Raw genomic sequence first — 27,850 nt, 5'->3', positions numbered from 1 at the left:
CCACTGGTGAGAAACACAAATCACTCAACGGTAGTGGAGGCAGTGGGCATCGGCTAAGAATTCTGTCTTGGACCCACATTCCTGAGCTGACTTTTAGTTCTCAGCCAGTGTAAAAGAAACCCCAACATCTGAGAAGAGTGAACGAAGGGACCTAAGCGTGCAGCCAGGAGGAAGCTGCTCGCCTTCTGGGACAACACTCACTCTAGAGGCCAGTCTTGGGTTCAAAATCTCCTCTGGGTCTCCAGGGACTGGGAGGGACTGGGGCTAATGGCCTGGCCAGGGAGCAAGGAAGTAGCTCTATCTACCTACTCTGGAAAAGACGAGTTGTCCACTTCCCCCATACAGGCCACACAGCACTCAGAGGTGCTAGCAGAGGCTCCAATTTTCATGGGGCTCTAAGGAGACCTGTCCACCCAGCTTACAAGCTCTTTAGCCTGAAAAAGGCCCTCCTCAGACAAGGCTCAAGATCATAGATATCTCTGGAGACAGGTAAGTTCAATAAGTAAGCTAAATGGTTAGATTATACTAAAAAGAGATGTGTAAGCCAAACGGTAAGTAGACATTAGGGAGACAATAGGGAGTGGTGGGGACTGGGGTGTATGAGATCACCTGCTACTCACTTCCTGCTGCTTGTAGCCAGTCAGGAACATGAGCCAGGATAGCCAGGATATTTTATATAACTTTCTTGACTTTTCTTTAATTTATTCTCCTGATTTTTTAATGTTAGCAAGTAATTACAAAAATATGTTCAATACTATACAGGCCAAATGCAATGCCTAGAGGCTGGATTTGGCCCTGGGACTGCCAATTTACAACTTTAGTCCCAGGACCAAACAGATCTGTTGCTTGTTCTGTAAAGGAAGTCCAAACAGTCACCTTATTACCTTCCCCCTAAATTCAGAGTCACCTCTGAGAAGAGAGAAAATCACTTTCTCTATAGCGGCCAAAAAAGCAGTCTAGTGTGTGAGCGCATGGACTCCCCCATCGACCAGTATGTGTGGCCTTGGGCAAGTTACTTAACCTATCTGTACCTCAATTTTCTCATCTGTAAAATGGGGGTAACAAAAGTACCACAGAGGATTGCTAGGAGGTTTAAATGAGTTTATATATGAAAAAGATCTACAACAACAGACAGTAATTGAGATTCATTACCACATATTATCATGAGCTGCCACTGAACCCCATGGTGGCGGTTGGGGAGGATGCAGACTGGGATCCTTGAAATTTGTCTAAGCCCCTACCCTAGGCCTCCTTCACACCATCACGGGGCCTAGGCTGAATCCAGTCTCAGAGGTCGATCAGGTGGGTACAGGTGAGGGATACAAGGGTCTGAGTCCTATCCCTAGAAAGAAATCTGACCAACCAGGAACACTGCACATAAACATAACAAAGTAAAAAAGGCTCTTCACAAGCACAGAACAACATTTCCTCTTCAGATGAAAGTTTTTTTTTAACTCATTTACAACATTTTGGAAACTTAATGCTATTAGTGATTTTATTATTGATGAAAATAGCTTGCTTTCACTTTATAGGATCTTGGAAGAAAAAAGTAGCCACATGACAGAAGTCTAAGGTTTCCTTTAGGAAACCCAATATTTCCTTTAGGAAACCCAAAAACTCCATTCCACAAGATTAGAGGTTCTTATTCTGAGGTCCAGGAATAGGCTCAGGAGTCCAAGACCCCCTGATATTGCACACAAAATTTTGTGTGTATAAGCGTATTTTCACAAAACTCTCAAGAGAGGTCAGCAACCTCCAAAACAGTCAATGAAAAAGACCTATTTGAAAGTAAAGATTTGTTTTGTCGGGACATTGTTCTTGTACCTGGCAATTTCCCAGATTATAAGATTTTAATTTTGTGGTACCTATAGTGGGTACACCTGCTATATAAAGTAAGACATAACCTGGATTAAAGATCCTGTACACCAGTTCCCTCTGCTGGTGGTACCTGTTAAGCTACCTGATTGGGCCCCAGGTCTCCCCTCCACTAGACCCCAAGAGTTCAGTGTCTGATCACTGAACACCTCAAGGGCAGCAGAACAGTCTTAATATTTCTAGATTCCAGGGCCTGACATAATGTTTTCTAAACAAACAAATATACAAATGAACTAATTAAGTCCTCGGTTGAGTCTGCAGCCATTAAAGAAGAGACAAATTCAGTTTCCAACCACAACAGGCAGCTGGATTCCAATGTCTTGAGAATCAGACATTGGAGAAGGAAGCCCAAATGTCTCTGAGGCCTCACATCAAAAAGCCTTACCAATGCTGAGACAGGAGACAGTTAGTTTCAAGTAGTGATATCCACACAGGCACTCTGGAGGCTTCATCCCAGCCCTACTATCTACCTGCTCTGTCACCTCAGGCATGTCCCTTAACCTCCCTAAGTCTACTTCATCATTGGTTAAGTGCAGATGATATGGGTACCTACCACTTCCCTAGCACTGGTACCTGGCAGGTGCTAAGCTTTCAACAAATGTTATGATTACCACAAGACAAGGCCTCCCAATGTATTTTCTGTTTCTTAAATACATTGCACATTTGCACTCTGCCTAGAACATCCTTCCCCATCTGGAGGACTCCTACGCAGTCTCTAAGGCCCAACTCAAATCCTCACTGCATAACTGTCCCAGAGCCCTGGCCCCTGGTGTGGCCAATAAGTGTCCCCTCACACCACTCCCATGCCCTGGGTACACACTGTGGCACTCAATTCCCTGTCTCCTAATTTCTTTTTTGTTTGTTTGTTTTTGGCCACACTGCACGGCTTGCAGGATCTTAGTTCTCAACCAGGAATTGAACCCGGGCCACAGCAGTGAAAGCACCAATTCCTAACCACTGGACCACCAAGGAATTCCCTCCTGATTTCTTTATCTGCCTGCTTCCCGTTCCCCCATGGCCAACACAGCTGGTGCTCAATGAGTTTGCTCAATAATTAGGCTCTACTTGGAGACCTCTGAATCCTGGGTGGCCAGGTGGCTCTTAACTGGCTACCTACAAGACGATCAGGATGTACAACCTGCTCACATGAAACAGAAGCATGCTCCGGGGGAAGCCAGCCCAGAGCAGCAAGTCTTCCTGACCAGGATGGAGGAGTCTGTCCCCAGGCCCAACAACAGCACCACCGGTGCACTGTCGGCAGTAACGCCTACTTCCCTTGAAGCCTCAGATTTTCAACAAGTCCTGAGAGAAAGTTCGTTGTCAACTGCAGAGCCAGCTTCCACCATGAGATCCCCCTGCAAGTCTCAACAGTGGCCTCTGCTGGGACACCCTAGATGGGCTTGCTTAGACCAAAGGCCCCTCTCCGCACATGGACGTACCCCCAGGACAGTCTGCACCAAGCCCCCCGGAGCTGAGCTGCCCTCAGGAACCTGCCCGGCCCTCCTCAGCTGCCCAGCCCGAGGTGACCCCCTGCCCACCTTCACACCCTCCAGGAGTGCCTGGGGGTCCTCGATGCCCTCAGGAACACACTTCTTGTTCTCCGGGAGGGATTCAAGTTTCTCCACCAGAGCTTTCAGGCCCTTCAGTTCAAACTCGGTGAGGTGGGTCCATTTGGCAGAGACCTCGGTGGCGGGAGAGCCGGTGGGCGTCTTGGGGTAGTCTATGGGCACCGTGGTGGACTTCACGCTGTCTTCTGACTCATTCGACAAAGTCCTTTTGAGGAACCGCATGGCAGGGGCTTTGGGCTTCTTCCCGGGGGCCTCCGGGTCCTCGGAGGGGGTGCTGCTGGGCGAGGCAGGGCCATCGGTGGGAGCTTTGGGCGTCTTATCTGCACCCTCCTCCTCTTCCTCCCCCTCCCCCTCCTTCTCCTCCTCCTGGGGCTGCTGCTCACAGGACTCCTCCTCCATCTCCAGCCAGGAATCAGATGAGAAGCCGTCTATGCTGGGCTTTCTTGGGGCATCTACAGGGTGGGAAGGGGGGGAGAATGTCACAAGAAAGACTGAGATGAACACCCCAAACTCCCTGTTGGAAGTAACCGGGACCCCCACGCACTACCCCTCCCCTTTACCCTGCAGATCAGCTCTTTTGACAATTCTAATGGCCTCTGCCTCCCTCAGGCTCTAGAAAGGCTAGGGTCAGTCAGAGCTCTGCTTTTCCCCAGCCGTGTGTACCCTGACAGGTTGCCTCACCTCTCTGAACACACCTGGCATTGTACCTTTCAGTGTGTAAAAATAAGGCAAAAAGAGCACATATTGTATGATTCCATTCATATGAAATGTCCAGAACAGGAGGAAATCTATAGAGAATGAAAATAGATGAGGGGTTGCTTAGGGCTGAGGGCATGGGCGTGGGGTGAGAGGAGGAGGTGGTAGCTCAAGAGTACAGAGTTCCTTCTGGGACGATGAAAACGTTCTAAAAACCGTGCTGATGTTTGCACAACCCTGGGAATAGACTAAAAACCACTGAATGGTACACATTAAATGGGTGAATTGTATGATATATAAACTATATCCCAAGAATGCTGTTTCAAAATATAGGCAAAGAATACTTCCCCTGAAGGCTTGTAGTGAAGATTAAATAAGGCATCACAGAGCACAGTTCCTGGCACACAACTAGCACTCAAAAAAAGTGAGGTGTCTCCCAAACGTCCCCCCTTCTCTTTGGCAGATGGACTGGAGAGGCAGGGGGAAACAGTGGCAAGAAAATTTAAGAAAAAAGTGGGCACCAATGACCCAAGCATTGCCTCAACATTTCCTCTCTAGCCTGGAATGAAATCGGGAACTTTCTTCTATGGCCCTAAATTTCCAAATGAGAGAAGTGACCCTCAGTTTCCTGGTCCTGGGGACTGCCACAAAATCAAGCCTCTGGTCCCCACGGGAACGTGTAGCTACTGCAACAACAGAGGTTGTCACACTACTTCACAGTCATTTCCCATCTCCTATCGGCTGGAAACTTCAGAAGAGCCAGCTGTAGGATTTTGGTATTTTTCAACGCCTGAATCATCTAACAGGAATGAAACTCACAAGAGAACCACCCCCACCCCACCCCACCCCCAGCCAACAGAACTGAATTTCCAGGAGGCACTCCCCAGTAAAGACCCCAGGAGAAACATTTCCCCATCACATGTCTGCCCTGAAACCCCTAAAGTCAGGAGGGGAGTCAAGGGAAGGAAGGAAGAGGCTTAGAGTGAGAAAAAAAAAAAAAAGAATCTAAAACTCTTGGAGATTGCAGGAAAAATCGTGCAGACCCTAACGGAGGCAGACCAGTCACGTTTTTCTATCCCATGATGAGAAAGATGCAGTGAATGAGGCACCGTGACTCTAGCATCCAGGAAAACCCTTCGGCATTAACAGCGCAGAGGCAGAGGGGAAGAAGCATGTTCTTCCTACAGATCGCTCTTCGGGGCTGTCACAGCTAGATGTAACTTTAGGGCGGGTGCCTGTGAGTCAAGACTCAAGGACTGAGCCATTTTGGGGGGGTGATGTCCCTTTAAGTAATGGCAGCAGGGCAGGGCGTTGCAGCTGTGGCTTATAAACGCTCTCTCCCTGCCTCTGTCAAAACCACCCACTGCTCTGCCAAGCTTGCATCCCCAGCCCTGGTCACCCCTCCCTCTGGCTTATAGCTGGCCTGGGTTTTGAGGGACTGGCTGCATCTCTTAGGCCTGCTTCTATATAGACAAAAACCTAACCCCCAACACAGGGAGAAAAAAGAATCAGCTGGTGTCCAGGGAGGGATTCAAAAAAAGAACCAGGATTCTTTGCTCTGTAGGGAGCCTGTCTCAGCAACCATGCCCAGGACTGGCCCCACCCCACATCTGCATAGTCAACTAGCAAGACCTGGGGGCCCCCAAGATGACTCTGTTGGGGTCACAATTTCCTTCTCTTGGACTCTGTATTCCAAGTGGGAAACTGACAAGGACGGCTTCCCCTCTCCTCCTCAAGGGTCTCTAGGAATCTGCTGACACTCAGGCTCAAAAGAATTCCCAGAACCCAGGACTCCCAAAGCCCCACTGAAAAGAATTATTCCTGCCCCAGCTGAGCCGTCAAGGCAGTCGGACTGCAAGACTCACTCACCAATAAGCATTGATTCTCTCTGGTATTCCTGAGTGAGGTAGGACCGCTGGGTCACACAGTACACGTATCTCTCCAAGACATACCAGCACATCTCATAGTAGAAGGGGTAACGGAATTTGGGCTGCACCTGAAAGCAAAGATCCAGGTGCACAGGTCAGTTTCTGGACGGCAGAGGGGAAAGGAGGGAGAGAACGGCACTGGGGTTGGGGGAGGGGAAAGTTCCTGGGGGTGGGAGTTATTTTCATAATCTTAGCAAGAGCACAAATGATGGGAAGGAAAAATGGGGGGTGGGCTGGAGGGAAGTGCTGGAAGGGGCAAGATACCAGCATGCACAAATGAGGAGGAAGAGCGGGTGAAGAGGCCTATGTAAGAGCATCATTTCAAAGGTCCCTGAGCTTTGCACAGGGAAAGCTGTACGGGGTCCACTTTGTGCTTCTGTGAGATGCAGAGAAAAAGAGTTGTCCCCTGACCTGCTGACAGAGGGTGCGGTACCTGCGGATGCGAGCCCCTGCCTGATTCTAGCTACAACAGGTACAGGCTCCTTGCTGGTTCTCCAAAATTCTTGCATTGACTCTACTACCCCTCCCTCCCACCTTGAAAAACAGAAATCAAACCCCAAACCTTACCCATTTGCAGAGACAGGCAGTCAAGCATATCCAGTACCCAAAGAGGGAGGCCACAGGAGGCGGACCAATGAGGATGGAGGGGGCGTGGCCTCTCCTACCACAGGGGTGGGGCCTCAGAGGGGTCCACCTCCTGCTCCTCCCCCACAACACCTGGCACTTCCAGCCTGTATCTCCACAGATGACTCCCTCTGACACAAGTTCCTGGTGTGACTCTGGACCATCCTAACACTGGGGAACACAACCCCGGGTCTGGAGCAGCAGTCCAGCTGGAGATCCCCTTCTGGCTGTTTCTTACAGGGGAGGAGGTATAGGTGCAGAGAGCTTTGTGCATCAGAGCTGTGAAAAGGCCCAGCCCCAGGGGGATTCTGATGGGTGGCAGCACGGGGTCTACACCGATGAGATGGCAGCAAGACATGGGGAGGAAGAAATACCACTGATGGCCCTGGCACAGGAACAGCCTTTCAGAAACTACATCCCAAGCAGGCACGGGTGGTGGGAGGTGGTCCCTGTCTCCCATGTCTGGGCCCTCTTCTGCAAGGCCACACATGGATCCCACATGTCCACACTCACTCCTGGACCCTCTCACCAAGGGTGGGTCTGCCTTGAGGGACCTGTGCAGGAGCCAGATACCCCTCCTCACCTCTCCTGTCCTCCAGGAACTCAGGGAGTTGGATGTCAAGGAAGCACACTCTCCCACCTTGCTTTGCTCACAACCAACAGGTGACATTCTACATCTGGGAGGAAGGCGAATTGAATACAAGCTCACCGAGGTGCTCCATCTGCCCTAAAATACTATTTTCCTGTGTCTCTCAGTGCCCACCTGGAAAAGACCCCCACCCTGCCCTCTGAGAGTCTCAGCTCCAGTTCCCCATCCACCCCAGGCCCCACTGACTCAGTTTCCAGCTGCGAGGCCTTTTTCCCACACTGGGGGTGCCTCGCGTCTCCCATCTGCGTCCCGGGTCCATTTGACCTCCCTGCCTCTGGTGGATGGTGCGCTTTGGAATGAGATCCTGGCCGCCACATGCTTTTGAGCTCCTCGGGGGGATGCATGGAGTTGGGAACATCATCGAGCGGTTTCCTTGGCTCCAGCTACTTTCCCGAGAACCCCAGTTTTATCGCTGGGAGAGTATTCATCTTTTTCCAGTCATTGAATCAGGGTCCTCCAGAGTTTGAAAAGGAGAAAAAGGCTCTTTGGCCTGAGGCAGACCCTGTCCTCCTGTGAAGAGAGTTTGGGGAGGGGGCAGTTCTCAGCCCCACCCCCACTCCAGAACAAGGGCCAAGCAATTTTGAAACAAATCATCAAAACCTACAGAGCAGGCTGAGGACAGGCAGGCCTGCCTCTTCTCAGACCCTCACTCACATCTCCCGACTTGATTGGTGAAACACTCAAGTTACTTTTGACTTTTCAAATTTGGGAAACCGTCTGAGCCAATCTGCCCTGATGGGCACCATGGCGCCTGAGAATCTTTCTAGGTTAGGAAAAAAAAAAATTTTTTTTTTTTTGGCTGTAGTTCAGGAGAGGAAGATAAGTCTCCCCTCATTGTTGCTGAACCCAAGGGAAACCAGCTGGGTGAAAACAAATGCTGATGAAGGAATTCAAATTCTTTTTCGTTTTATTTTTTTTAATTTTTTTTTTTTTCCAAGAGAGCACCACAGGGAACAAAACTTGCAAAGAATTGACTTACAAACAGGTTGTCGCCTTCCACCCTTCGCCTTCAAAAGGTTTCAGCCACATGCCTGGGAACATTAAACACACGATTGCTCAACATTATTTGTTGACAGCTTCAGAGCCTCATCAAATTGAGTTGTTCACCGAAAGGCAAGGCAGTCAGAAAGCAGGCCATGCTCCCAGCCTGGGGGTGGGTAATCAATCTATCAGTGGGTCTCAAGGGGTCAGTTTGAGTTCCCCAAGGTTCATTGGAGTGGCACCTGGCCTAAGCCCTTCCTCTTGGAGCTGAGTGACCTTAGGAGATCAGAACCAAAGATGTTTTGGTGCATCTACAACTCCCAGGTCTCAAGGACTTGAAAAACTAAAATATCAGGGTGGGTGGGAAGTGTCTTAAAATTTGTTTTTCTCCTGGAAAAAAAAAAAAAAAAAGTCAATGGAAGAAAAAAAAATCCAATGGTAGGGGAAAGGTGAGAGGAAGGGTAAATTATTTGCAATTTCCAAATAGATTCACTGGCTGAGAGGGAATAGGGCACGTTGGCATTACCTTTCCTGAGAAGGCTGCTTTCACTAGAGCCATTAGGGAAAAAAAAAAAAAAAGATAAATATAAGAGAGATGGCAGTTTAATGATCAATTGGACCATTCCTATCCCTTATCAAGCTAACTGGAGTTAAAAATAGGTAGTGAGAGTTGTCGAGATGTTATCTTCAAATAATAAACATGCAACACAACCATTCTCTGGTGTAGCTCTTCACCCCTCTGCTTATCTTTAGAATGAGAGGGGAAAGATTTAATCTACAAAAGGGGGTCAGGAAATGAAAAACCCCCCAGTCCCAGAATGCCTGCACCTGTGCGTGCTTGCCTTATGGACAGCAGGGTAAAGTCACCTATCATGCAGCCCAGAAAAATTCAAATCATGAGAGCAAGACATGCTTCCTACACATAGGAGAACACTGGGGTTCCCCTGGTCTCTATGGGGAGGTCCCCCACCTTGGGCCACAAAAGCAAATTATCTTTCTAAAACAAACCCACACCGTGGGGCTTAGAGACTGACAGTTTCCTCTGTCCCACCCTCAGCATTTGGTTTCCAAGCAAAGCCATGTTTTAGGACTCTTGAAAAGCTATTTTTAAATGGCCATAACCTTCTTAAGAAAGCTCGCAGGGATATAAAGAATTAAGTTGTAGCGAGCTGACACGGAGCCCTGGCATTTTATCTGGCTTCCAGTGCTCTCTCTTCCCAGCATCTTTTGTCTGCCTTGGCTCCTAAGACATAAACAATTGGGCCTTGTAGCCAAGCCCTCTCCAAAGACCAGAAATCAAAGCAGATTAAACAGCCTGCCGCTGGTTCCCGCCCAGCCTGCCTGCCCGCCTGCCCCCTGCCCGTCCACCTGCTTCAGGAAACCAGATGGGGTGCCCACTGAGACAACAGGGACAGTGGGCCTTGGGGGAGGGGGAGCTGCCACACTCATCTCCACGTGGGTGTGATATTCCATGGCAGCTCAGCATGGTGCTCGGGGTTCTACTCCATTACCCTCCCTCCCACCTCCCACAGACAGGGGAGGGGATCCGGGCTCCTAACGGAATGATGGGGCCCAAATCCACTGAGATGTATGATCCAGATTCCCTGGGGGAGGGGGACGGCTGCCAAGTGAGTTGCTGAAGCCTTTAGAAATCCCAGCCTGACTCTGGCTTTCAGGAATTGCCTGGAAAGTTGTGGGCTTGACTTTTTTCTCCTTTTCTATCCCACACCTACTTGTCTGCTCACACACAAACTGGCCCATTCTTCAGGGCTGGCCAAAGAACAGTTGGCCAGAGTCCCAGACAACACTTGACCCAGATGATAAGATGACCACTCATACCCAAATGGTGCCTTTCTCTAGAACGCCACAGGGCAGCATCCCCCAGACCAGGGCAGGGATTGGCCTCCCCACCAGACAGGGAAAGGGATGGTAGGCAGGCAACAAAAAAGAGAGGCACAAAAATCCACAAAGCAAGACCCAGTCTCCGCGGATCTGGGCATCCCAGCAGCAAACTAGCCTATCTGAAGAATGTGCATTTGACCTTGTTAACACACCTACCTGCCCACTGAATATGGTTCAAAGTGGTCCCCAGGAAACTCTTGGAAGAGGTCCCTCAACACTGGGGCTATTAAAAAGGTCAGATGCATACACACTGGCTAAGACTTTGACTCATGTATGTGATTCCATGCAGACCAAGGCCTGGAAACAAGACCAAGAAAGGCATGAACCCTGGGCACAGAGCATCTGCTTCTATGAGATGTTTCCTTAGGGTCCGGGCATGACAACCCTCTCTGGGAAAAAAGTCAACTCCAAGGCAAAGCCCAAGAAGACCAGGTGTGGTCTATCCATACAATGGAATATGATTAAGCCATAAAAAGGAACAAAGCACTGACAAATACCACAACGTAGATGAACTTGAAGACACGATGTTAAGTGAAAGAAGCCAGACCAAAAGGACATTTTATATGATTCCATTTACATAAAATATCCAGAACAGGCAAATCCACAGAGACAGAAAGCAGACCAGTGACTGCCAGAGGCTGGGGAGGGGGGAATGGGGAGCGACTGCTACTGAGTATGGGGTTTCTTTTTGGGGTGATGAGAATGTCTTAGAATTAGAAATGATGGCTGCACAACACCGTGAATGTGCTCAATGCCACTGAATTGTGCACTTTGTGTATGTGGATTATATCTCAATAAAAAAAAAGAAAGAGAAGAAATATTTGAAGAACTATAAGAGAAAAGAAGAAGTAGGCCCTGTTTTCGCCAGTTTCCCACTCTCAGACCTGTCTCAAATGCCTGGGGACGCTGGGTCAAGTTCCAGCAAGGAAGAGCCAGTGCTTTTCAGAGGAACCTCATGGAACGGAACAGAGCACGGCAGAGGGCCCATTGTCAGGTATCTGAGCCTTGGCCCCTGCTCCTAGGGCATGGGGCTGGGGGTGGGATGCAGTGTCTGAGAAACCATCAAGGAGAAAAGGGGACCGCCCCCCTGCCAGCCACAAGCAGACATTGAGGCAGAACTCAGATAGTCCCTGGGGGACTCACAGACACTGGCTCCCTCGGGGTCCTACATCACATTTGGGGCCCCCACATGGTCAAGACCTGATCTACCTTCCAAGGTCCAGCCCCCGCCCCCCGCTCCAAACCACCACCACAATAACCATGAAATCCCCCCACTCCCTCACATCCCTTCATACACGTGGGAAGAAGGAAGAGGCACGGTTCCTGACATCTCACGGTGCTTTCTCAAGAGATACTTCCTCTTCAACAGGGGGTTTCGGCTGTCACCAGCCTGGAGGTGAACAGAAACTCCCGGGGCTCTGGGTGGGGCTCTTGCGGGCACCCCCTGCCCTGCAGAACCAGGACCAAGACCCAGCTTGAGGCAGGGAGCAGGAGGGACAAGGGACCAGGAAGGACTTCGGAATGACCGTCCCATGCGCCCCAAGCACCAGGCAGAGCTCGGGGGCCGGTGTGGCCACGAGAAGAAAAGGAAGCCGCCTCACCCGCGTTCTGTCCTCGATCTCGTAGATCCGCAGCTGCATGGGCACGTTGAAGCTGTGCAGAATGTTTCCGCCGAACACCAGAGAGTCTACGGGGGTGTAGACTGCATGGATCCAGCCTGGGGTGGGGAGGGCACAGAGAGGGTCAGCCACCGGCCCTTTGGGGGCCCCCATTATGCCCACATGCAGGAGGGCGCAGGAGGCCCAGGTGAGCACCCAGGGCCAGAGGGAGTATGCTCGGGCTGCCTGACGCAGAGGGCTGAGGTCCTGGCTGGCCTAGAGGACCCAGACCCGCAGCCCCACTGACTGCTGCTGGCAGTGACCCCTGGCTAGCTCAAGTCGGTCCTGGGCAGCTGCAGACCAACCCCCTTGTCCTGAAGACCTTGGTGATGAAGTGTTACAATGGACCTGGCTGCAGCAGCCAACAGAGAGGCAGGCCCTGTCCCTCTCCCCTGCAGGCCAGGGAGCTGAAAACCCCTCACTCAGGCTACTCATGTGTCCTTAAGCCTTTTCCTCATCATCCCAGTGACCGTCCATCTCAGGAGGTGTCAAGGATTGCTCGGGGCCACAACTAAGGGTCGTGACATCCCGCCAGAACCCAGATGCCTCCTCTGCCCGAAGCCACCCCCTGCCATCAAAATCCTCCAAGGCCCACTTCCAGGCGGTCTCCTCTGCCACATGACACCTGCAGAAGCTCTGCTCCTGCTCTGCCCCAAGTCTCTCTCCTGCTGACTGCAGCTTATTAGCACCTTGGAGCACGGCTTTTTCACCTCCCTGAGCTCCTGGCCCGAAGGCTGGCACTGCAATCATGAGAAGGATAACCGAGGACTACCTCTGTGCCAGGCACTGGTCTGACGGCTTTACAGGGCTGCTCTCATTTAATCTTCACAATATCCCTCCAAGGTACACGCGACATTCACCCCCAAATTACGGACGAGAAGGCTGAGCCACAGAAAAGTGAAGTCACTTGTAAGGACTGGGACCCAGGGAGTTGGCCTCCGCTTGGTCCATGAAGGCTAGAGACAAAGCAAGCCGCCTAATTCCTTCAATGATGGATTGAACGTGTGTGTCCAGTGCTCAACAGTCCTCCGTGCAGCTCCTGGCTACCATACTGGACAGTGCAGAGCGAGGGGAGGGGTGGCATTATAACCCACTCCCATTTACAGATGCTGAAACCGAGGCTCCGAGAAGGAAGTCACTTGCTGAATGATGTCGCAGCAGGTGAGTGACAGCGGCTCCATTTTTAACTGCCACGCTGCACTGCCGCTACATCACAGGCTTATTAGCACAGGCCTGGGAGTCCCGGGAGACAGGCCTGCGAACACGGAGGGGAGGCAAAAAGGGAACCAAGAAAGACAGAAGCAAAGACAAGGACAGGCAGAGGCCAAGGGACTCACGGTGAAAGACAGAGGGTCAGCAGAGGGGAAAGGGGACAGACAGGGGCAACCTGAGATCCCAAGCCTTCTCCACAACCCTGAGGCTAATTCATTCGCTTGGAGGCAAAGTATAGAGGCCTCCCCGCCCACGCCGAGCGGGAGCAGTTACAGCCTCTTTCCTCGGTGAGCCGAACACGCCAGCCCTGAGTCACGGGCAGCCACGGGTGGCCACGGCTGCCGGGAGCCGGGCTGCCACCTGGGAAGAGAGCTCGGAGGCTGCGAGGCCACTGCTGGCATCTGTGTCAACACTCTGGGCGGCGGGCCCTCCCCTGCTGGGGACGATCGGTGGGACAGAGCTGGTGGTGCTCAGGGGAGGGCAGGGGCAACCCGCCAGCCAGGAGCACAGGAGCGAAGGCTTTATGTAACCTGCTTCTGCGGTTACCCGCCCACAGCTCTGGCCGCTGCTCTGCCCGCCAGGTGTGCCCTTGCGGAGCTACCTGAGCTCCTTCCCCACCACCTCCCTGCCCCCCCCCCCCCCCGCCCCGTGCAGCAGTGCGGCTGCGCCTCTAAAGTCCCGGTTTCCTGGTTTCCGGGACTTCCCTGGCGATCCAGTGGTTAAGACTCCGCGCCTCCACTGCAGGCGGCACAAGTTCTATCCCTGGTCCAGGAACCAAGATCCTGCAGGCCCCGCAGCGAGGCCAAAAAAAAAAACAAGTCCCGTTTTCCACATCTGCTTCAGCCTCTCCGCCTCAGCTGTGTACCAGCTGATATTCTCAACTGTACATTTTTTTGTTTCTACCAAGCGGAGCCACACTGTCTATTACTATTGTTGTTACCACCATCAGCATTATTCAAGCAACATTTCCTAAGACTGGGACCTAGGACAGCCGGGTTTCAAGCACATGCTCATGGTGGGGTGAAGCCTGAATGGGACAAAGGTTCCTGGGTCCCTTTCCTACGCTCCTCGCATGCCCACCTAATACCTATGAACGCCCACGTCCGGGGGCCCGGGTTGGAGACTGTCCCCAGTGCTGACTCACCACGTGGCCTGGGGCACCTGCCTGTCCCCTCTCCTGGCCTCCACGTGCCCGTGTGAAATGAAGAAGACCACTGCTTCCCTTGTACGAACTCAAACCATGGAAGCAACTGCCGCTGATATTCGTGGTAGTCCCGTCCATCACAAGGGCTTTGGAAAGAACGGCACCCTCGTGAATCTGCATTCATCAGCCCCGGACTCTCTCTTCTGGAAACGCAGACTCACTTGACTTACATCTATTCCCCTGATGTGAGAGGTGCTGTTGCAAGGAGAGGGGCAGGGAATCTGTACTGACATTCCAGGGGTTCTAGAAGCTTCTCTCCACTCTCCTCTCCTCCCCAGGCCAGTGCCTCGCAGGTAGGTCAGGCAGCCTGGCCTGGATTAGAGTCACTGCCCAGCCCCTGCCCCCAGCCCTCCTCACATCCGCTCCGTTACTTACTTAAACGCTTGCTTCTAGGACTTCCCTAGTGGTGCAGTGGTTAAGACTCAGCGCTTCCACCGCAGGGGGCGCTGGTTCCATTCCTGGTCGGGGAACTAAGATCCCACATGCAGTGCAGTGCGGCCAAAAAATTTTAAAAATTAAAAAAATAAAAAGATTTTTTTAAAAAAAAGTTTTTTAAATAAACAATTGCCTCCGGAAGAACCAGGGAGTGGAAATAAAGCATTCAGAAGCCCCATCTGAATCCACCCTCCCAATACTCGTTCATTGCATCCCAGGAAGCACGAGAGAGCAAGTTTTCCCAGACTGGTGACTGCACCGAGGATGCTGGCATCTGCCTCCTGCTTCCAGGCCAGAGTCTCCAACAACATGAAGGCGACAACAAAGGCTATCAGGCCACGCGACAAGGGACAGATCCAGCCACAAAAGGAAATCAGGCGACCCACAAAACCAACTGACGGGTATTCTCTGGGACATGAAGGGACGAGAAGGCCGCGGGGGCACATGGTGTCTGACCCACGCCCAAACGCTCAGGGTTCGGAATGAAAAGGCCCCTGACCCACATTTGTGTGGCTGCTGCAGGGATAAACCCAAAGGTCCCAGAACTCAGGGGTGCCTCACAGAGGCCCACGGCCCTCAGGAGCATCCATGAACTCCCTGTGCTGGCCCAGGCCCGGGGCTGGGCACTGTGGCTGCCAGGATGAAGCCAGGATGGCCTCTCCTCTCTGGGACCTCATAGCTGGTACCAGGGGCCCAAACTGCCAGGCCACAGGCTGCATCAGACCCAGGGGCATGTACAGTTTGACCCACCTGTGTTATCAAAATGGGGAAATTTCGGGCTTCCCTGGTGGCGCAGTGGTTAAGAATCTGCCTGCCAATGCAGGGGACACGGGTTCAAGCCCTGGTCCGAGAAGATCCCACATGCCGCGGGGCAACTAAGCCTGTGCACCACAACTACTGAGCCAGCGAGCCACAACTACTGATCCCATGTGCTGCAACTACTGAACCCCATGTGCCTAGAGCCCATGCTCTGCAACAAGAGAAGCCACCGCAATGAGAAGCCCGTGCACCGCAACAAACTGTAGCCCCTGCTCGCCGCAACTAGAGAAAGCCTGCGCACAGCAACAAAGACCCAATGTGGCCAAAAACAAAAACAAAACAATAAATAAAGTTTAAAAAAAAAATGGGGAAATTTCACAAGGCTATCTGAAGTGCTTTCCTCTCCAGAAAAATGAGAAGCTGGGCCCACCAGGCCCTCCAGCCCTAACTGGCTGGAGCCGAGCAGCAATTCCCCAGTTTCCCAGAGCACCTCCACCTCAGCCTGCTTCACTGCCAGCCCGTCTCTGCTCTGTACCCATTTCACAGATAGATCATCTCAGGTCCAAGAGATCAGGTCCTATTTATACTGTTAAATAGCTAGGAGTTACTGTTTCTCAGACTTGCCCAAGGCCTGAAGAACCACCACCTCTGAAGCATAGCTAGCACCCAACCCCTTCACCCTCAGACAAAAGAAGAAAAAGATAAACCAAGTCTCACAAAGATACTGTGACACTTAAAATCTTCCTAACCCAATGGCATCCACGAGCTTTCACAGAGCTGATGGGGAAGCTTGAGGCCAGCGTGAGGTAGGGCACATCTAAGGTCACACTGTGGAGATGAAAACCCAGATCAGAGGTGGGAAATACCAGAATTAGATTCTCCACTTTCCACACCCAAAAGCTCATGTGCAGTGGCGGGATTCCCCAAGGCTCTCTCCCCAAAGCCACATCCCAGCTACCACAAATCTCAGATGTGTGTCTGGTTCAGAGGGTGTGAGGACCCAAGATGCTCAGCTAGTTCAGTGACTCCAAAACTCTGGTCCTTTATTTTTCACTGGTTGACAACAAAATAAGAAAAATGAAGATGGCATAGATTCTCATAAACTCAAACCCATCAAATTTCAAGTAGTGACTGTCCTTTATTCTGGAATTATGTACTCCCATCTTTTTTAGTGTCAGGAATAGTCCTCCTTTCATGAAACATCAGCAAAAGTAGCTGACAGGTTGTTTTTTTAAATTAGTGCCCATATTTAGCAAAACTACAAGATAATAACATTGATATCAGTTCCCACCTTTTTTTTTTAACTTCATGAAATCAATGTCTGGGAACCACATGTACACCCTGCCCTTGAGAAGGTGACAAATTCCAACTGTCCCTTTTTTGCTTCCCAAAATCCAGGAAAAAAATCCTGGTGTCTCACTCAAGACTGTTAGGGCCAAAAGTCTTTGCTGAATTCTAAATAGACTCCTACCAGCTGCAGTTCAAATCCACATCCCCTCTTCCTGCCTTCAACACACAGTCACACCCCTGCTGGGGCTTAGATGCTGCTTCTTGAGACCTTTTCCAGCTTGCTTAAGGCACCAAAATGAACACCCTTCCCATCCCAGATCGGGGGAAAGCAATGGGCCACCTCTCGGTTCTGAAAAAGGCCCTGCGAGAAAAACGCCTGTCCTCCAAGGAGGCTAAGGAGGCCTGCACTCACGGGACAGAGTTGGGAGGGAGCCTGAGGATCCCAGAGTTCAGCCTCACCCTGCCCCCACTGTAGAGATGGGACAGTTGAGGCCCAGAGAGGGGAAGAGATCAGCCCAAAGTCACAAAGACGGCAGCAAGGCCAAGCGCACGCCAGCCTCCCTTTGAATCTACCAGGGCCAATCTTCCCACACCTGCAGTGGCCTTGAACACGCTGCAGGATACCACCTCCTTCCAGGCTGTGCTCCATAAATGCTGTCCACCAACTACAATTCCCTCCTGTCCCAAGCAGCAGTCCCTCCCCTCCCGGGGTCAAGCAGCTCCAAGGATGCACCTGGGGCCCTGACAACAAAGTCACCCCCACTAAACCCCGCCACCTCCAAATCCCAAACTTCCCCAATAGTGAAATCTCTGCCCAACTTTCTAGAAGAGCCCGCGTGTGCAGGTCCCATCCCCATGGTGGGAACTGCTACCACAACCGCTCCCCCTTCAGTTGACACTGACTCGATGTCCAGACCCAAGGCCAACTCCAGTCCAACTTAAGTGTGACCAGTTTCTCCATCCAATGGATCTTAGTGGCCTCAAAGGAGGCCTTGGACCCTAAGATCCAAGCTTCCACTCAGTGGCAATTTCCCTGCAGGCTCCTTGGCATATGGCCTCTACTTGTGTACCTCCAGTGACGGGGAGCTCAGTGCCTAGCAGAGCAACTCATTCCAATACCACTTGGCTATACCTTGTCTTCCAAGATATGATCCTTCAACTGGCCGATGGCCATTACCATACACCTTCACTTCCTGGGTAAAACAACCCAATTCCTCCTTCAAATTCACCTCACCTGATGTGGTATCCAGACTCTTCTCTCTTTCGAGGTTGACTTACCCATGAGGGTAAGTCATTACAACCCACGAGGAACACAGTCTCCTACATGTGGCCTGACCCTCTCACTCTATACAGTGGGACTGTCACCTCCCTCATGCTGGGTAAAACACTTCCACTGAAATGCAGCCTAAGATTCTCAGGTCATCTGCCACATCCACTAGTGACTCAGCCTGTAACTGGCCAAAAGCCCTCAGCCCATCTCCCAGGAGCTGTAGGCCAATAGGTCTCGGTTCACTCAGTCCTCACTACCACCTGGGAAGTCTTCCATTTTACAGATGAGAACATTGAGGCACTGAGATTAAGTCATTTCCAGGAAGTCAGGCTTGTAAGCAGCAGAGCAGGAATTTGAATTAGGGCGGGGCTTTCTGGCCCCAGGGCCCATGCTCTTAATTATTGCCCTCTGCTATAGTTGTAGTTAATTTTTTTTTTTTTAAAGGGGCGAGTCCAAGTACAGAAATTGACCTTGATCCCAATTACATTTCATCTTGTTCTGCAGGAAGGAAGCTGCCACTCTGGGTGCATTCCCCTCTACCCTCTTCCCCTGGGCCAACTCCCCCTTTCCCCCTCCCCAGCCGTCAGGATAAAGTTGCCCCTCCCCTCCCCACAGGACCACCCTCATCCTCACCCTCAGAAATCTCAGCAGGACATCTTGGAGGAAGGCATTCAAACTTCCCCTGAGGGAGGGCCCTCAGGAGGCTTTCTCCCCAAGAGAGAATTCTAGCCCACAGGCAGGAAAAAACAGGTAAGATGTGAGAGGCTATTTTTCCCTGCAGCCTGAGGCCTGCTTCTCTCCTTCTCTCAGGGACTGCCAAGGGCAAGGAGGCCCAGAGAAACCCCATCACTTGGCCTAAACGCCTGGCTGAGGCCACCCGGCCAACAGGAGGCTGCTAAGAGCCCAGCGCCAGCCTCGCGGGAACCTACCGGAAGGGATGAAAAACGTGTAGCCCTGTTTCAGCTCAATTCTTTGGCATCGCTCCACACGGTCTCCCAGGAAGATGTCGCTCTGTTTGCCTGACAGCACCCACTCCTCGTACAGTGCCAAATTGTGCAAGGTTGGAGGAATCAGCCAAAAGATCTTAGAAGGAAAAAGAAGCAATCAGTTAAAGATCCAGGCCAAAGTCTCTGATTTCTTCCAGGCTCTGCCACAACCCAGAAGACAGCCCCACCTGCCTGGGAGCAGGGAGGATGGGCGAGGACACATCCCCGGACACCCTTCCAGGACCAGGCCCAAAGGGTCTCTGGGGTGGCAGAGAAGGCTGTACCGCCCTTCTGGGACACCCCTTGCCCGCCTTTAGAGAATCTCCGTTCCAGCTGAAACACCAGGGTGGGAAGACTTCCTGGACTGAGTGGAACATTCTTTCTCCTGAGCCGTGGGCTTGTCAGGGAGGTGGGGGAAGGAAAAGAAGGGGAATTTCCTAAGTTGTAGGATAAAATGGCCCAATAAATAAAACCAGCTTGTGCTGGCTCTGGAGAAGGAGGAAAAACATCTGGAACCAAGAGGGATGACTTCCTACCCGGAATTTCTTCCAACACATTCGGTTAAGACAAATGCACACGCAGACCCAGAGGAGCAGGGCAGCACACACGTATTCTCAAGGAGCACCCACCTCCATGCAGGGACCCCTACGTCCCCACGTGGGCATGCACACAGGAGCAGACACAGCAGGAGCACCCTGAACACATGCCTCACGCCCTTTCTCTGGGTGATGTCTGTCCCTAATGTAAACTGTTCTTGCAGGCAACTAGACTTTTAAGTTAAAAGGTCCCGGTGCTGGAGCTGAAATTACAGCTGGGGGAAATGAAATGCTGGAGGCTCTTGGGAGCCACATCTGGAGTTCTAATCTGGCCCAAGATGCGTAGGACACTGGACTGGGTAAGCAGGTGTGAAAGGGTGACCAGATGTGATGCAAAAGAGTTGACCTTGACCTTTCCCTCCAGAAGAAGACAGAGAGTGAGAAAGTCCTCACAGGGTGGGGTCTGGCTGGAGGCGGGGGGCAGAAGCAGAAAGGCGAGCAAGCCCCTCCATGCACAAACAGCCAGGTGTGTACAGAGATGTGAAGAGACTCAACTCACCTTCCCACCCCGGAAAACATGGTACCAAACGGAAGTGCCTCCGAAGTCGATGTGGAAGTCAGTGAAACAACCTTTCACGCTCATCAGACAGTACCTGCAGCACAGAGGCGGGGAAGCAGAAAAACAATTCAATGCCTGAATCACAGGAGGCGAGCAAACAGCTTCAGAGATGCCTGACCTGCTGCCCTTTTATAAACGCTGACACTGGGGAATTTTCTTTTTTTTTAGACCCAAATCTAATCGGAGTTCCCCATGGGGGAAGCCCCTGTGATCAGGTGGCGAATCTCAAGCATTGGCTACCTGCCCCCAAGGCTGGGAGAGGCATTTTTGTTTTCAGGTTCCCGAGAGAGAGAGCTGGCAACCCACAGGCCACTTGGTTCCTTCCTCGAAGACGGTTTTTACTCTTGCCCCACCCCTGCCTCCTACCCAAGCAAGAGGCTTCATTTCTGCTCCTTCCAGCTCCTATACCTGCAGTTCTCCCAAGCTGCCAGGTCCCTCTGCAGCAACTGGGCCCTCTGGAATTCAGCTGTAAACCACCTGCATAGCTTGCCAATTACTAGTCCCCATTCATCTCCTCATTCATTCAACAGTCATGTACTGAGAGCCAACCAGTGGTCCAGCCCAGAGCTAGGCATGGCACTTAGAGAAAAGCATAAGACCCCTGCCATTAAGGATGAAACACTCTTAAGGGAGCATGACCCTGGGAAAGTTAAATGGCAAGGCAAACTGCAAATGACTGCAAAGTAAGCAATGCAGCTGGAAGTACAAGGGTACCAGCCGTAAAAGACCACAGTGTATAATTCCACGTATGAAATGTCCAGAGTAGGCAGATCTACAGAGACAGAGAGTAGGTTAGTGGTGGCCAGAGGCTGGGGGTATTGGGAGGAAATGGGGAGTGACTGCTAATGGGTACAGGTCTTCGTTGTGGGGTGACAAAAATGTACCAAAATTGATGGTGGTTGCACAACTCTGTAAACATACTAAAAAACATTGAATTGTACACTTTAAGTGGATGAATGGTATGTGAACTGTACCTCAATAAAGCTGCTAAAAAAAAAAGTAAAGCGATAAAGACCCTCGGGGTGGGGGGGGGGTGGAGTGGCAGAGAGGGAGGGAAGGAGTCAGGGAGGGAAGGAGTTAGAGAGGGACAGCCCGGCCCTGAGCGGCTTGGACAGAGGGAGGGCATTCGGGAGAAGAAACCTGCCAGCAGCCCCCCTTCTAAGCTCTAGCAACTGCCAGACAACCCACCCTTCCTTACAGGAACTCACCCGTCCCCTCCCTCCTCCCTCCACTTGCTGCCCTCCTAGGGGTGAGCAGAGCTTAGGAGGAGGGGGGACAGACAGGCTTCCAGGTCCCGGCCTGGCAGACGGCAGTGCCAGGGCCCCCTCCCTCTCACCCACCCCTTCCCCCAAAAGCCACAAGAGCACGGCTGGGGCAGTCCCCCACGGCTCATACTCCCACACCTTCGCACCTCCGGAGGCCCGCATACACACGCTTACCCCACTGACCGCTTTTCCCCGCTGCACTTTGCTTTTCCATGGTTTGGGAAGAGGAGAGGAATGGGGCGGGGTCGGGCAGGGAGGAGCCAGCAGCCTGAGAGGAGATAATGGTGGGGGCCAGGGGGGACGTGGGCTGAGCTGGTTAGGAGGCTGGAGGGTTCCAGGCGCCCCCTCCCTCTGGTTGCCTTTTGCACCTCACATTCAGGTGGACCCGGGGCTCGGCAGTATGCACGCGGCGTGCCCCGCGTCCCTCCTCCGGATAGGCTGGAAGGAGCCTTAACCATGTGTCTGCAGGAGGCTGACAAATCAGAAGGCCTTCCTGCACATCAGAGCCCCGCTGCCTAGCAACCCCATCGGAGGGGTGTAGTTGACAGCACAGGACGCAGCCCTGTCACGAAGACAGGCGCGGGCTGTGCTGCTGGCGCTGGGGTTGTTAAAGTCCCAGCTCCGGCTCCGGCTCCGGCTCCGCCTCCACACCCTGCTGCCTCCTCCCGGCCCACCCAAGCCAGGTCCCCACTCTGAAGGCCTGGGTGATTCTCTTCTCTCCAAGGAACTGGAGGGGTAGGGGGCCTGCTAAAGCCCTAGTCCACCCCACCCCCATGGACCACGCCGGCCTCTTCTCTCCAAGCACCACTTCAAAATATTAGTCCTCATTTTCCTAAAACCACTCTTCCTCTCGGTTTTCTTCTTCTCTTTCTTTAATCTAACCTTGGTTTCCACCTCCTCCAGGCCTGAGCAGAACACAGTCTGGAGGAAACAATTTAAGTGTTTGTGGGGTGGAGAAAGGCGAGGTGCTTCCTTCAGTCTGCAGCTGGATACCCACCCAGGGGCCCAAAGCAGAAAGGAGAGGAGCTTGGCTCTTGGGTTCTTGGGCTCCAGGACCCAAGTCTCCCCAAACAGGTCGTCCTGGCCAAACAGGTCGTCCACCTTCAACCTGCCAATCTCCTGCCGCAGTTCCAGCCTCCCCAGCACACGCGGAAACGGAATCCCTGCGAGCTGCGGCTGCTGCGTACAAGGGAAAGTTCTCCAAGTTGAGCCTGCGTCTGCTCTGCCCTCCCAGTCACCCTCCAGCACCCTCCGAGGCCCCTCGGAGCTTGGGGGAGCCACTTCCAGCCCCGCCTTTCCATGAAAGGCCCCTCCTCCCATGTCCCTCATTTCCTGGCTGCCAGGCCTGGACCGCCCCTCCTGCCGGGCAAGTGCACGCTTTAGGGTGGCCAGGGGAGCTGGGACGGGGCGGCTTTTGTCCCGGGCCCCTGCAGCCGTCACCCCGCCTGCCTCCTCGCCTGCCCCGCACTCATTCCGCGTTTCCCCCCTCACTCCTGCTTCTCGCTCGCTCTGGCGTGACGCCTTTGCACTGACCTCTAACAGCTTCCTCTTCCAAAGCACACCGCAGTCACATGGGCACCCCGGCTCGGTGCCACGGCCGCTAAGCTCTCACCGCGGCCGGCCAGCCGGCCTGGTTTCCGCCTCGGCCGCCCCCTGCCCGGAAAGCCGCGCCCCTCGACACCCCCACTCACGGCGCAGGCGGCATCTGTGTAGGACACCCTCCAAGTTGGCGCCTGAAAACCCCGCACCCGCGACCTAAGCTTTTGGGGGCTTCCCACCTCCCAAGGCCGGGGCTGGCTGGGGAGGAGCGTGGTAGGAGGGGGCACTGCACCTGCAGCACCAACTTTGGGGCGCTGCCTCGGGTCTGGGAGGCGGGGCAGCCCCACCCCGCCCTTTTCCCTCCAACTTAGCGAAACTCCCCCGGCAGCCCAGGCGGCGTCCCCTCGGGCAAAGGTCTGGCGGGGGGACCTGGAAAGCTGGCACCGGGTGACCGGGCTGGAGGCGCCGAGCGCGCGTGCACACACGCTACACACTTACGCGCAGCCCCGGGAGACACAAAGAGCGGCTCCGTGACGCCGGCCGTGCAGCCCGCGGGAGGGAGGCGACCCACACCCCGCCCCGGTGCGCCCCGAAGGAGTGAGGGGCTCCCGGGCAGCCCGGGGCCCGCGGGGCGCAGCGCAGGAACGCCCGCCCAGCCCCGCCCGCGGTTACCCTCGACTGCAGCGCGGCTCCCGGGCGTCCCCTTTGGCGGCTGAGGCTCGACACTCGTCCGGCCCCGGCGACCAGAGCCGAGCCCCCTCCACGGTGCTGCCAGGCCCCTGTCGAGGACCGCGGAGCCCTCGCTCGCTTCGTTCTTTTCTCGGGGAGCCGGGCGCAGCCTGCGCTCATCCCCGCTCAGAAACTGAACACCCGCGCGGCACGGCGGCTACCAGGGAGGCGGAGGGAGGCCGCGGCGGCGACAGGGAAGCGCGCCCGACCAGCGCCAGGGGACGCCGCCGCCCACGGCCGCCCCCTCGCCCGGGCTGGGTGGGGGCACGAGGGTAGCTCTCCCCACCTCCGTTCTACTGGCAGGCGCTCGGGGACTCCCGCACGCCCGTTTTCAGGGAGGGTGGACGCCGTCCTGCTGCTGAAGGCGACGACCCAGCAAAACCACCTTCCTGAAACGCACCCCTCGGGGCAAAGCTATAGAAAGGACCAGTGCCAGGGGGTGGAGGGCTTGTCTGATGCCGGGTATGGCAGCCCAGAGATCAGGGATGCGGCTCTGGCCCTAAAACAGACTAGCTGTGACCTTGGACAACCACTTCCCCTCTCTCAGCAGCTTCCTTGCCCTGGGGGCAGGGAGGTGACCTGACGTTCATCTGCAATCTAAGATGCTCTTTCCTGCGCCTGCCCCTACCTGCCCCCTTAGGAGCTGTGTAACCCCACATCATAGAACTATTGTGGCAATTCATTGAGATAAACACTTTGATTACTTAATCCAATCTTCACAACAGCCCTGTAAGGTCATTTGCGGGACTGTACCCATTTTACAGATGAGAAAGCAAGACAGGCTCAGAGGTGGTGACTCACCCTGATCACTACCCTCGTAGTGGGGTGCTTACCCAAGCAGCCTGTCTCAGAGTTTCTCAGCCCTTCTCCCCAGGTGTCCCTGGTAAATCCCAAGATCTCAAGAAGCAGAGTGTGCAGGTTACAGCCAAACCTCAACCACTAACTGAAGAAGTCAGTCCAGCTCACATCAGAAGTCCCCCCTCCAGGGCACGCTCATCAGGACCACAGCCCTCTTCCCATCCCACCCTTCCCCCATAAACCACAAGGGGGGCCAGGAGATGGTGGTATGGTGTCTGCAGGGGCAGAAATCAAACTTCTCGATTCTTTGGCCAAATCCCATTCCCTGGGCTACCCAGCATTATTAATTAATAGGTTCCAATTATCAAGTGCTCATAATAATATCTGCTTACAGGCATGATACCATTTTATCCTTAAAACAACCTAATAATCTCCATTTTAGGGAACTGAACATTAAGCCATTTAAAGGTGGTCAACGCCCTGGCCCAGGGTGTTGCTTCCTTGTGTCATTTACTGGATGGCTCACCCATTAGTACCTCCCTGATGGCCTGCTGTGAGGTTAAACTGTAAACTCCCTGGAATTGGTTGAATTTTTTACCTTATGTATGCTTTGCCTATTTAAAAGAAAAGATAGTAATGACAAAGACAATCCCCGACCTTGGATTTGAGCACCAGTCATTGAATTAAATGAACTCAGAGAGGAGAAGGCCCTGACAACAGGATCAGGCTGTCCACATGGGAGACATATCACTTTTCTCTTTTTTTTTATTTTTTATTTTGGCTGCACCACGCAGCAGGCAGGATGGTTCCCCGACCAGGGATTGGTTCCCCGGGCCTCCGCAGTGAAAGCACCGAATCCTAACCACTAGACCACCAGGGAACTCCCCCATATTACTTTTTAAGTCACAAATGCCCAGATCCTTGTGAGTAGGGACCACACCAGATTCATCTGTGTAAGTGCAGTACCCAGCAACAGCCCTATAATTATTCTAACCAGCTATGTGACATGGGACCAAATCCTTTCCCCCCTCTGGATCTCAGCATCTCATTTGTTAAAACTAGTCAGGGCCCTCTAACTGGTGGCCCTTACAGACCAAACCAGGTCCTAGATATGCTTGGTCTGCCTACTGTCTTATACTTAGCTGCCCTAGATATGCTTGGTCTGGCCAGCACTCGTTTAAAAAAAATGTTTTTTAAAGGCTGCCTCTCCAGTTATCCAGAGCCACACCAGCCCCTACTGTCTTACACTCAGCTGCTCTATCCATTACTGCATTGAACCACTATGATTTCCAGCTTCCTTGTCTGTTAAATGGGGATAGTAACCTGCTTCCAGTATCATTGAGATCTGGGTGCTAAGGGTCTAACACAGCACCTGGGGCCATACATGGCACCACAGGAAAGGCTGGCTCTCTTTGTTCTTCTTTTCGAGGTAGAAGGGAAAAGCCAGGAATCCAGAGACCAGGGCCCGGGGCGTGGCCCACATGTGACATCAGCAGCCTCTCTAGGTCAGTTTCTCTATGTGATACATTACACAGGGACGATCATTTATGATGCCAGCAAACGCGGTTGATGAGAGTGAGCCGGTAAATATTAAATATCGGCTGTAGAGATGCCCTATGCAAACGCGAGGGAAGGTAGATTAAAAAGCAGAGGATGCCAGGATTCCAATGGCAGCTGCAGCCCCTGTGTGTCTACAGGAGGCCACGTAGACAAACATCTTATCCCAACCACATTTCACATCCACTGCAGGCTCCATCTTCCCCACATCATGGAGGGAGGCAGGGCAGGGATGACAGGATCACCGCTTTGTGGAGGGAAAACTGAGTCTCTAAGAGGAGATAAAAGCTTTGCCATAGCTCAGGGAGTGACAGAGGCAGCCCCGAAACTTGGTCATCCCAGTGCCTGTCTTCATCCTGTTTCAGCTGCGTACCCCCAGAAAGCACATGGGAAGAAAATGCAGTCAATTTTCAATTTTGGGGGGCCAAATGTAGGCTTTACACGGGATCCCCTTTTGGCTGGGCTTTTGAGCTCTTTCAGTCCACTGTATATCTCTAATACACCAGCAAACCTCATTTCTGCAAGCCCAGTGGGCTACAGGAGCAGGTGAGAACAGAAAAGACTCACTAATTTCTTTCTGGAATGTGTTAAAATACCCAACGGTCCTAAGTGAAAAAGGTGTGCCCATGTCATAGACCCAGGAGATTGCAGAGGTTTTAAAACCTGTCCACAAAGTCTTTGAGAGCTCCCCACCCCTTCCAGAGACAGGGCCAAATTTCCCTCCCTTGAGTGTGGGCTAGACTTCGTGACTTGCTTTTAACTACTATAATATGGCAGAAGTAAACAGTATGTGACTTCCAAAATTAGGTTATAAAAGGCACTGTGGCTTCCTCCTTGCTCTCTCTCAAACCATTTCTGGCGGAGGGCAGGAAGCTGCCATGTCATGAGGACACTCAAGCAGCCCTATGAAGAGGCCTACATAGTGAAGAACTGAGGCCCAGGCCTAAGTTTTGGGTTTTGTTTTGTTTTGTCGTGCCGCACAGCTTGTGAGATCTTAGTTTCCCGACCAGGGATTGAACCTGGGCCCTCGGCAGTGAAAGCACAGTCTTAACCACTGGACAGCCAGGGAACTCCCCAGGTCTAAGTTCTGACACAAGCTCATTCAGGACTCTGAGCCAGAATCACCCAGCTAAGCCACACCCAGATTCCTGCCCTACAGAAGCTGTGAGCTGATGCTAAGACATAAATTTGTTTAAGTTGTGAAGTTTTAGGGTAATCTGTTATGCAGCAGTAAACAACTAATACAGGGGTACTTCCAAATCATTGTCACTGTTTGTACGATTATGGAATTTTCCAAGACAAATAATTCTGTACAGCCAAAACATTTCTGTGGGGCAGCAATTAGGGGCAGGGTTGGGGGGAGGCCGTGGCAGAAATGCATTGGCACAGCTGATATTCAGCCTACCCTGTCATCATCTTTTCCCTTTATCCTGCTTCTTCATGACACTTATCACCTCCTAAATTATATTATTCACTTGTTTGCTGGCCTGTCTCTTCTCCCAGCCAGAATACAAGCTCCATGAGAAGAGGGACTTTGTTTATTCACTGTATTCTACCAACGACTTAGAAGAGTGTCTTGCACAAAATACAAAGTAAATGCAGCAAGAGGTAACTAGTATACTCTCTTTCTTTTTCTTGTTTTTTTTTTTTTTTTCGGCCACGCCATGTGGCTTGTGGGATCTCAGTTCCCCAACCAGGGATCGAACCTGGGCCACAGCAGTGAAAGCACCAAGCCCTAACCACTGGACAGCCCGGGAATTCCCACACTAG

At 52.6% G+C, this 27,850-nt stretch overlaps 1 protein-coding gene across 4 annotated transcripts in view; it reads right to left on the bottom strand.

The window, feature by feature from the left end:
• The window catches only part of KDM2B (lysine demethylase 2B), a 120,747-nt gene that overhangs the window by 64,038 nt on the left and 28,859 nt on the right, over window positions 1-27,850 (bottom strand). The window contains exons 1-6 of one of the 4 annotated variants that reach the window (XM_060028004.1): window positions 23,669-23,904; window positions 20,133-20,226; window positions 18,981-19,134; window positions 11,825-11,940; window positions 6,009-6,135; window positions 3,414-3,895 (exon numbers count right to left, since the gene is read on the bottom strand). In XM_060028004.1, coding sequence (XP_059883987.1) covers window positions 3,414-3,895; window positions 6,009-6,135; window positions 11,825-11,940; window positions 18,981-19,134; window positions 20,133-20,216 — 963 coding nt within the window. In that variant the 5' untranslated portion in view covers window positions 20,217-20,226; window positions 23,669-23,904. Of the gene's footprint in view, window positions 1-3,413; window positions 3,896-6,008; window positions 6,136-11,824; window positions 11,941-18,980; window positions 19,135-20,132; window positions 20,227-22,454; window positions 22,643-22,990; window positions 23,155-23,668; window positions 23,905-27,850 lie in introns of those variants that run through there. The other 3 variants (XM_060028003.1, XM_060028002.1, XM_060028001.1) reach the window with 3 other exon arrangements.

Source organism: Delphinus delphis, chromosome 13 (assembly GCF_949987515.2).
Source record: "Delphinus delphis chromosome 13, mDelDel1.2, whole genome shotgun sequence".
Taxonomy (NCBI): domain Eukaryota; kingdom Metazoa; phylum Chordata; class Mammalia; order Artiodactyla; family Delphinidae; genus Delphinus; species Delphinus delphis.
This window is presented reverse-complemented; position numbering and strand designations above follow the sequence as displayed.